This window comes from Arachis ipaensis, chromosome B03, assembly GCF_000816755.2.
Source record: "Arachis ipaensis cultivar K30076 chromosome B03, Araip1.1, whole genome shotgun sequence".
NCBI classification, from domain to species: Eukaryota; Viridiplantae; Streptophyta; class Magnoliopsida; order Fabales; family Fabaceae; genus Arachis; species Arachis ipaensis.
Window position 1 is genome coordinate 1,163,247 of NC_029787.2, and position 10,287 is coordinate 1,173,533.

Below are 10,287 nucleotides of genomic sequence, written 5' to 3' on the forward strand. Positions count from 1 at the left end.
GGATCGGATCCGGCACTAAAAAGTGCGGATATCATATTCGATCCGATCCGATGGAAATTGTGCGGATCGGATCGAATTTTTGGCCATATCCGATCCAATCCGATCCGCGGACACCCCTAGCGTTACACTAATAATGAATTACCGATAGATAAATCTAAAATTATCCAAAAATAAAAAGGTTGAGGATTCAAGTCTCCCTTTTTTTAGACAAAAATCGCTTTATCCTTCGTAAAAATGGACAAGTATCGGGTTGGGTTACTCATATATTAATTTTCTTTATTGATATATGGCTATTTCATTAACTAAAAAATCTTTCTTCTTTAGCCTCTCTCTCTCTCTCGTCAATCGTCACGCAATTCACACGTGCCAGCCAACATTCAAATCCCAACGGCTAGTTGCGTTCGTCTCGGTCTCCCTCTCTTTCCTTTCTTTCTCTGTTGTCTTCTTACCCCAATCTAATCCAAACCCTAACCCTATACTCTCTCTCTCTACTTTCTCTCTCTAGAATCCATTACAGTGCAGCGATGAAGCACTTCATGCTGCCAAGAAATGCAATCTTGCGGGAGACACACACTCCTACTCCCGCAGAGTTCCCTTCTCCTTCACCTTCACCTTCCTCAACCGCCAAAAAACCCAGGCCATCTCGCAGGAACAGATCCACCAAGGAGAATGATCCTCCTCCCGAACACCACAATGCCCGATTCAAAAGCCTCTTGCCTCCGAGGCCTCCCTCTTCAAACCCTCTCAAGCGCAAGCTCGCCCTTGATGTCCCTCTTACTGACAACTCAGTCCCCGCCAATTTCGATTCTGGGGTCAAGGTATCACGTTTTCTCTCTCAAACGACATTGAATAGAAAGTAGGGGGGCTGAAGTGTTGCTGGAAAAATGAAGATCTTTTTTTTTTTTTTTTTTAATTTACTTCCTATTTTTCGTTTTGTAGGTGGTTGTGAGGATGAGACCTCTGCGCCACGACAAGGAGGAAGTGGATTCTTCTGCGGTTAAGAAGATTTCCAATGATTCATTGTTCATCAACGGTCAGAATTTCACATTTGATTCTGTTGCTGACACTAACGCTACTCAGGTATGACCTTCCATTTATAGAATTGAACTAATGATATGTGTGTTTAGTCATCACAAGTTATCCTCAGCTGTTTAATTCCAATTTATCATTTCATTTTCCAGCTAGACATTTTTGAGCTTGTCGGGGCGCCTCTTGTGGAGAATTGCTTGGCAGGATTCAATAGTTCTGTATTCGCATATGGGCAGGTTCATTTCCATTCTCCCAATAACATTTTTCTTTTCCCCTTATGTTGTAAATTGTTATTATTATCATTACTAGTGATTAAGTTAATTTCATGTGTTTTTAGACGGGAAGTGGAAAGACGTATACAATCTGGGGACCTCCCAATTCTTTGTCAGAAGACAATATAACAAATGATCAGAGAGGCCTTACGCCACGTGTATTTGAGAGACTTTTTGCCCGCATAGACAAAGTGAGCTTTAAGTTTTGCTTGCTATTAAGAATCCTGTGTTGAATGTATGACTCTGTCTGATGTTTGTTGTTGTGTTTCCTTCACAGGAGCAAACTAAGCATTCTGACCAGCAACTCAAGTATCAGTGCCGCTGTTCTTTTATTGAGGTAGAATTGGATGACTGGATATTATTTTTTCTATCTTCCTTCCTGCTAAACCTTGTGATGTAGTCAATTTGACACACAAATTTGCTTTGCAGATATACAATGAACAAATAACAGATCTATTAGATCCAAATCAAAGAAACCTACAGGTAAAGTTTATATCTTATATTTCTAGTTCCACTACTTCATGTTAGAATTGTTTATACTAGAATGGGTCATGTCTTTTTTGTCCAGATCAGAGAAGATGTCAAATCTGGCGTCTATGTTGAAAATCTTACAGAAGAGCCTGCCTGTTCTATGAAGGATGTGACTCAGCTTTTAATTAAGGTGCACTTTGCCATACTTCTTGGATTCATAGGAAATGAAGATAAATCTTTTTACCTTGTGTTACCTCATTTTGAGTATCATAATGTTTGATTTTAAAACTAAAATTCTTCATGAGGTTAACTTTTGACGCTCTGAAGCATGAATAACTGAATGGAAAACAACATTCATTTATTCCATAATTCATGGAAAATTAAATTATTTTCTTCAGTGCCTTTATAAAAAAAAAACTCTATTTAATAAACTCTACTCAGAAGTTTCAACCAGCTATATATATTTTGTAGTTTTCAGAGTCTTTATCCTTGCTTCCTTTCTTTACCTCCCTATCTAAAGCCCATAACCTCGAGAATTTGCATTTCATCATGCAGGGACTGTCAAACAGAAGAGTAGGTGCAACTAGTATAAATTCTGAGAGTTCTCGCTCTCACACTGTTTTTACTTGTGTTGTTGAGTCTCGATGTAAGGTGATGCTCTCTTTCCTCTATTTGTCCATAGCTACAAGATTCAGATTCTAAGATAGATTAGTTTTTCAAAGAAAAGATGTCACATATTAGAAACTTGGAATGAAATATAGTAATGTTGATTTTTTCTTTTTGTTGAAATATGGGAAGCTTTCCTCTTTTAGAAGAGAACCGTCGATAAATGAGCTATTAAAGTAAATTCATATTTGCACTTTGCAGAGCTCTGCAGATGGTATAAGCAGATTTAAAACAAGTAGAATCAACCTTGTTGATTTAGCTGGGTCTGAGCGACAAAAATTAACGGGTGCTGCCGGAGAGCGTTTGAAGGAAGCTGGCAATATTAATAGATCACTTTCACAGCTTGGGTATGGTTTAATAAGTATTTGTTTGACATAGACTTTATACAGGAATTGAAGCAGAATCACAAATGGTTTAATAAGTATTCATAGAAAATACCTCTTGCCATCACAACATTAAAGATTTTCATAGAAGGCAAAGTGAATTTAGCCATATCATATGCGTAGGCTTTTCCCCAATAGAGCCATTTAGAGTAAAATCTTCTATTCTACTTTTGCAATTGGACTTCCATTTGATTCCTTTTTCTCACAGGAGACTTTGTGCTCTTCTCCTCCCATAACAAGCCAAGTTGCACAATTCCTTTTGCTCACCTTCTCACAATCCGTGCTACCCTTTCTTCTTGATTTTTTCACTCATCTCAACATTTTGCATCACTGCTACTTGTTCTCTTTCACTTGTTCGCGTTTGCAATCTACCATTTACTACCTTAATGATTGCGGCTCATATAGTTGACATAATAGAATTTCCTTTCACTACCTTCAATGTTAGCATTGTTAGAGCAAAGATGTGGGAACCATTAGGAATCAAGGATTTCCTTGTATATACTAGAGTAGATTCTGCTGGAAATACATAGTATTCATCTTATTAGTACTTTCCTGACTACACAATTACAGTTTTTTTTTCTCAACATTCAAAATAGTTACTGATGTTAAGTTGTACTTCAGGAATTTGATAAACATTCTAGCTGAAGTTTCTCAGACAGGAAAGCAGCGACATATACCATATAGAGATTCCAAGTTGACATTTTTATTGCAGGATTCCCTTGGAGGAAATGCAAAATTAACAATGGTTTGTGCTATTTCCCCAGCACAAAGGTAGATGTAAACCACTGCTGATTTGAATTCTTTTTGTGTTTGATCTTTATGAAATCTTTATATCTTGACATGACTCAGGATTTCAGTTGTAGGAATGAAACTTTCAGTACTCTGAGATTTGCACAACGTGCCAAAGCTATCAAGAATAAAGCAGTTGTTAATGAAGTTATGCATGATGATGTGAACCACTTACGGAAAGTGATACGCCAACTCAGGGTATATATCTCTTCCACTGTACTCAATCATTTTGTTTTTCTCAGAACATGAAATTTTTTTGAACAATTTAATAAGTGTAAGAAATCAAAAGGATGAGCTGCATCAAATTAAAGCAAATGGTTACAGTCCAAGTGATGGAAGTAGAGGCCATTCAACAGCTTGGATCCAAAGAAGTTTGAATTTATTGCAGTCTAGCCTTAGCCGCCCACAATCACTACGTCATGTTGATGATGATGGTGATGAGGTGATGGAGATTGTTGAGCATGGAGTTGATGACCATTTGGTAACTCTCCACAATACTGATGGAGGTTCTGCTGCCCTGTCAGCCCCCAATGCATCTGTTGATTCTCCTAATCCTAGGGCTTCAATGAATTGTGAGTCCCTATCTAACCCTGGTGTAGCCCAATGCAATTCACCCCCTAACCTCAAATCCCCAACTCCCAGTGTTTCACCAACAATTACCAGTAGCAGGAAAAGTCTGAAGACTTCGTTAAGGCTGTCTCCTTCTAATAATATTCTTCAAGGTGAAAGTGAGTTAGACACACAAATTGTTGATCAGAAATTGTGTACGGGCTTTTCTGGCCAGGAAGCTCCAAATTTCCTTACTAAAAATGAAAATTTAGCTGCAAGCATTGGTCTTGATGTTATTGGTAGCCAGCATCATAGTTCAGCTTTGAGGCAGTCATCGTTGCAGCTCTCATTCAAACACAGGGGATCCAAGCTAATATGTCAAGCTAACAAAGTTGACGTGGGAGTGCAGACTTTTCTCGACAATAATGCTAGAGAAGAAGATTCTGTTGTGTTTGACTGCAATAACTGTAAAAGCATAGTGCAGCATGATGTCACTGAGATAGATGAAGGTTCAAACATGCAGCTGGTGCCTGTTGGTTGCCCTGAGTCAGCAGATAAGCCGAAGAAGAAGAAAATTCTAAAAGTGAGTATAAGAGCTGCAGCTTAATTTTGCCCAATTAGCTTGAATTCACTCTATTGATTATAATTTCTTACTGTGATGATACAGGCAATAGAGAAGGTTTTGGCTGGATCTATAAGGAGAGAAATGGCGCTGGAAGAGTTTTGTGCGAAGCAGACTTCTGAGATAATGCAGCTCAATCATTTAGTAGGTTACAGCTTGTTTATTAAGGACCATCTGTAGCCATTGTTTTGCCATCTTATTGTGAAATTTTTTCATTTATACTTGTAGTTGCAACAATACAAGCATGAGAGGGAATGCAACGCCATAATTGCACAGACAAAGGAAGAAAAGATTCTTCGCCTTGAGAGTCTTATTGATGGTGTTTTACCCGCTGAGGAGTTTTTGGATGAAGAGCTGATTTCCCTCAGGCATGAACACAAGGTAGAAATATGTTCTTTTACGGTTTCTGTTTTATGGTGGCACGTTTTGATGCTTATATTCAGGACTTACCCTACTTTAAACATTCGACAGCTTTTAAAGGAGAATTATGAACATCATCCAGAAGTTTTGGAGATGAAGATAGAATTAAAAAGAGTACAAGATGAGATAGAAGAGTACCAGAATTTCTACAAATTGGGGGAGAAGGAAGTGTTGATGGAGGAGATACAAAGTCTAAGAAACCAGCTTCAATTTTATGTAGACTCCTCAGCCACATCAGCAAGAAAGCAATATCTGCCATTGCAATTGACTCATTCATCTGAACCTAGTTTGGCAGCAAATCTCACTGCCATTCCAGATTCAACAGAGGGTGGTGACTGGGAAAGTGAAAATCCAGTATTTACTAAGGACAGTGCCAAAGAAAAACTTGAACATGAAAGAAGTCAATGGGCCGATGCCGAGAGAAAGTGGATTTCACTTACCAAAGAACTGAGTGCTGAGCTTGAAGCTAACAGGTCACTGGCTGTAAAGAGGAAGCAGGAACTAGATGCTGAGAGGAAGTGTGTTAGGGAACTGAATCAAGCAATGCAAACAGCTATAGAAGGCCATGCACGACTTCTAGAGCAATATGCAGATCTGGAAGAGCAACATGTAGAATTGCTTGAAAGGCATAGAAAGATCCAGGATGGAATAGACGATGTCAAGAAAGCAGCTTCCAGAGCAGGGGTAAGAGGTCCAGAGTCTAAGTTCATAAATGCCCTAGCTGCTGAAATTACAGCATTAAAAGCTGAAAAAGAAAAGGAAATGAAAATCTTAAGGGATGAAAATAGAGGCCTTCGAGCCCAATTGAAGGATACCAGTGAAGCAGTTCAAGCTGCAAGTGAAGTGCTTGTGCAGCTTAAAGAAGCAGAGGAAGGTGTCATTACTGCACAGGTGAGTAAAGAATCAAATATGTATGTATGTTTAATAACAAAATATGCATTGCATTGATGACGTTTAATATAGAACTTCAATATGAGTCACAATTTTTTTTGTTCTTTTGAACCAAACTCTGGTAATTTCCAGAAGCGGGCTATGGATGCTGAGCAGGAAGCTGCAAAGGCCTACAAACAAGTTGATAAATTGAAGAATAAACATGAGAAGGAGATAACCGCACTCCAAGAACTGCTTGCCGAAGCACGTTTGCCTAAGAAAGAAAGAGAACCAACTGGTAATCATGGTGTAATTCAACAATTTGAGCCATTCTGTAATGAAGAGGACAGCGACCTTGCAAAACTAGCAGAACAATCTTGGTTCTCTGGTTATGACAGATGTAACATATAGATTAATAAGTTTGCTTATAACTGTAATCTTTTACTAGGTTTGTATTTAATTGTTAATATGATTTTTACTCAGTACAAATGAGTGTAACTCCCTATGTCCCCCTACCTTGCACCAAAGCCTAATATACAATCTTAGTTATCCACCACAAGATATTTAGTTGTGAAACTCAATATGATATAAAAAATAGTGGATTATATATATATATACACACGTCAGATACTATAAAGACAATAAAACTAGAATGAGTCAAGAGAACAAACACTGGCTGTCAGAATCCTGTCGGGAGAGCGTTGACTTTTCTTTCGTGAAGGCTGCAATTGCAAATTCTCCGGGGGGAAATGCTACCAACTACCTCTACCGAGCAGGGCTTCTCAATTGAGGAGGCAACTGTGCGTGATCTCCAACTTGCTTTCCAAAGAAACCAGTTAAGTTCTAAGGAACTCGTGGAGTTCTACTTAGAGCGAATCCAAACACTTAACACAGACCTCAAAGCTGTGCTGGAGGTGAATCCCGATGCAGTAGCCCAGGCTAACATAGCTGACCAAGAGAGAAAGGATAAGCCACATGGGTCTTTCTCTGCTTTGCATGGAATACCCATTTTATTGAAGGATAACATTGCAACTAAGGATAAGTTGAACACCACCGCAGGGTCTTATGCATTGTTGGGGTCTGTGGTGCCTAGAGATGCTGGTGTAGTCACCAGGTTAAGGAAAGCTGGGGCTATCATATTAGGAAAAGCCACCCTTAGCGAGTGGTCAAATTTCAGGTCCAATAATGCACCCAGTGGTTGGTGTGCCAGAGGTGGACAAGGAAAGGTAATTTAAACTTATCATAATCTTGTATCATTTATTAATGTTCTTATTGTGTATCAAATGTTCTGGTGTCAGTAGGTTTTGTACAGTTTGTTTGTATTGGAGTGAACTTGATGCTGTAAGTGCTAATTTATGTGATTGCAAGTAGTTATCTAACTGAAATTAATGACTAGTGAGATTGGCTGAATGGCCATGTTCTGTATGTTGTAGAATCCATACAGCAAGGGTGATCCCTGTGGGTCTAGTAGCGGATCAGCAATATCAGTAGCGGCGAATATGGTGACAGTGTCCCTTGGCACTGAGACTAATGGCTCCATTTTATGCCCTTCAGGTTATAACTCAGTGGTGGGGATCAAGCCAACAGTTGGTCTCACTAGTAGAGCTGGGGTTATCCCAATCAGCCCCAGACAAGACACAGTTGGGTAAGTATATCACAGTCACAGTGCCTCCATTTCTCTTATATCAAAAGCCTGTTGCAGGTTCTCATTCCCTAGTTATAACTTTGTGTTTGGCAAGTGTTGTAGGATAGGAAAAGTAGAGGCTTTTCATCTTTGTTCATGTCCCTCTGACCCAAGTTTCTGGATGCAAATTGTTTCCAGCCTAATAGATTTTGTTTGTTTCTGTCTTTGTTGTCTTCTCCAAATAGGTTTGTATCTACCAGTATCCTTATATTTCTGTCTTGAGACATTACCCTAACATTGTGTTGGCTAGAGCAGACCAATTTGCAGGACTGTATCGGATGCTGCCTGTGTTCTTGAAACCGTTGTAGGCATTGACACTAACGATGAGGCAACAATTGAAGCATCAAAGTATGTCCCAGAAGGTGGCTATTCTCAATTTCTGAGGGAAGATGGACTAAGCGGGAAGAGACTAGGAGTAGTGAGATCATATTACAATTTTGGAAATGGTACTTTTATGCACAAAACTTTTCAGCTACACCTAGAAACCTTAAGGTATTGGAAACTATCATCTACTTCAAAGCCTTAGTTACTTGAACTGTAACAAGTCTCTTGTACTTGCATAAAACTCAGGCAAAGAGGTGCCCTTTTGGTTGACAATTTGAAGATAGATAACATCGTCGAAATCAATATGGATCAAAGTGAAGATATTGCTCTGGAGATTGAATTCAAACTAGCCTTGAATGCATACCTCAATGACTTAGTTGCTTCCCCGGTGAGAAGCTTGGCCGATGTGATAGAATACAACAAGAATCACTCAGAACAGGTTAGCATTTTTGGAGGTCACCCTTTTTATTTTCTGTTTTTTGCCATCTTACCAACTTAACAATCTTGTGGAAATGGCAGGAGAATCTTGATGAGTATGATCAGGATCTCATGTTGGAATCTGAGAAGACAAATGGCTTTGGAGAAACACTCAATCAAGCATTACTGAATCTAAAAAAATTATCCCAAGATGGATTTGAGAAATTAATGATAGCAAATAAACTTGATGCTGTGGTGATACCTTTTTCAAGATTTAGCAAAATACTTGCTATTGGAGGTTACCCAGGAATAATTGTTCCAGCAGGATATGAAGAGGGTGTGCCATTTGGAATATGCTTTGGAGGGCTGAAAGGATCAGAGCCAAAGCTTATTGAAATTGCTTATTCCTTTGAGCAATCAACTAAGATTAGGAAGCCTCCTCCAATTCATAAGTAAAAGGTTTAACATTAAACAATGATCTGTATTGTGTGACCATTAATAAAATCAATACAATGATATGGTTTGTGACATGTAACATAATCCAATAACTGAAAAGATAATCAGGGGTTTACTTCAACTACATTTAGACCCAAACAAAGCACTTCGAAAGTAATTAAAGAATTAAAGGCTGAAAGCTGAATGGATGATGATCATATATATAGTGAAACATAATTGCAAATCACTTGAATAATTGAATTGGATCACAAAATTACATGGATCCCCTAAAGTGAATAACGTTACGTGCATATCCTGAGATACATTTTTATGTAATCGAATTAAGCTAGGTCGATTTAGACATTTTAGTAGTAAATCGAATTAATCAAATTCAAACTACTATGAATTGATATAAATCGAATGGAATGGGTTCAATTTACTACTATTTTGGCTCTATCTATTGTAAATCGAAACCAATAATTTCGAATTGTAGCCATGATTTTCACTTTTAGTAATTCGAATTCATCAACCAAGCTTATAGAAGGTCTGATAAAGACGTTCAACGGATCTTTATCAGTAAACTTAATTTTTGATTGTATTTTTTTTAATTGTGCCTTTGTAGTGCACAAAAACTAGAAAGTTATCTCCTGTAGCCATTTTGAGTGTCACTCTTATGTGGATTCAACATCTTATTTGTATACAGAGGTCAGAGGTAATTCGATTTAATAATGTTGTTGGTTAAGGGTAAATCAAATTAAGTGGAGTTAATTTACCCTATAATATTTCCATGCTTAAATTGAAGTCATTCCATTTGATTTACTTTAGTGCATTCTCATACCTAGTAAATCGATTCTAGTAAGGTTGAATTACTAGCATCATCACTAAATAGAGTTTTTTTAATTCGATTTACTATCAAATCCCTAAATCAAATGTATTAAATTCGATTTACATATACATGGCTAAATTGACGTAAGTGAATTCAATTTACATTAAAATAGGCTAAGTATGTAACTCTTCTCATTTCAGAAGATTCATGTAAATTTGATTTCAATTCAATTATTTAAGTGATTTATCCGAAACATAAGGATTTGTTTGGGCGCCATTCTCGAAAAAAAAATTTTAATGATATTTTTTGAAAAGATTCAAATGTATTATTTACATATACATGGCTAAATTGACGTAAGTGAATTCAATTTACATTAAAATAGGCTAAGTATGTAACTCTTCTCATTTCTCATTTCACATGTAAATTTGATTTCAATTCAATTATTTAAGTGATTTATCCGAAACATAAGGATTTGTTTGGGCGCCATTCTCGAAAAAAAAATTTTAATGATATTTTTTGAAAAGATCTTT

The 10,287-nt window shown here is 37.6% G+C and overlaps 2 protein-coding genes across 2 annotated transcripts; both read left to right on the forward strand.

Moving 5' to 3' along the window:
• Window positions 311–6,569, forward strand: LOC107629403 (kinesin-like protein KIN-12B). Its single transcript, XM_016332187.2, has 16 exons — window positions 311–818; window positions 940–1,080; window positions 1,182–1,265; window positions 1,367–1,492; window positions 1,579–1,638; window positions 1,731–1,784; window positions 1,870–1,962; window positions 2,328–2,423; window positions 2,640–2,785; window positions 3,443–3,592; window positions 3,679–3,808; window positions 3,900–4,742; window positions 4,827–4,925; window positions 5,010–5,162; window positions 5,253–6,092; window positions 6,225–6,569. Exons 1-16 carry the CDS (start codon window positions 525–527, stop codon window positions 6,480–6,482), a joined length of 3,567 nt encoding a protein of 1,188 aa, XP_016187673.1. The 5' UTR covers window positions 311–524; the 3' UTR covers window positions 6,483–6,569.
• On the forward strand, window positions 6,669–9,076 carry LOC107629402 (putative amidase C869.01). The gene is made up of 5 exons (XM_016332186.2): window positions 6,669–7,297; window positions 7,505–7,716; window positions 8,011–8,247; window positions 8,326–8,518; window positions 8,599–9,076. Exons 1-5 carry the CDS (start codon window positions 6,821–6,823, stop codon window positions 8,950–8,952), a joined length of 1,473 nt encoding a protein of 490 aa, XP_016187672.1. The 5' UTR covers window positions 6,669–6,820; the 3' UTR covers window positions 8,953–9,076.

Bases quoted from the DNA above. Each gene is read 5' to 3' on its own strand.
- LOC107629403 (XM_016332187.2), top strand. From the start codon at position 525: ATGAAGCACTTCATGCTGCCAAGAAATGCAATCTTGCGGGAGACACAC. The intron at 2,424-2,639 runs GTGATGCTCTCT...TGCACTTTGCAG, and splicing joins TTGTTGAGTCTCGATGTAAG to AGCTCTGCAGATGGTATAAG. The intron at 3,809-3,899 runs GTATATATCTCT...AGAAATCAAAAG, and splicing joins AAGTGATACGCCAACTCAGG to GATGAGCTGCATCAAATTAA.
- LOC107629402 (XM_016332186.2), top strand. From the start codon at position 6,821: ATGCTACCAACTACCTCTACCGAGCAGGGCTTCTCAATTGAGGAGGCA. The intron at 8,248-8,325 runs GTATTGGAAACT...CATAAAACTCAG, and splicing joins CTACACCTAGAAACCTTAAG to GCAAAGAGGTGCCCTTTTGG. The intron at 8,519-8,598 runs GTTAGCATTTTT...TGGAAATGGCAG, and splicing joins ACAAGAATCACTCAGAACAG to GAGAATCTTGATGAGTATGA.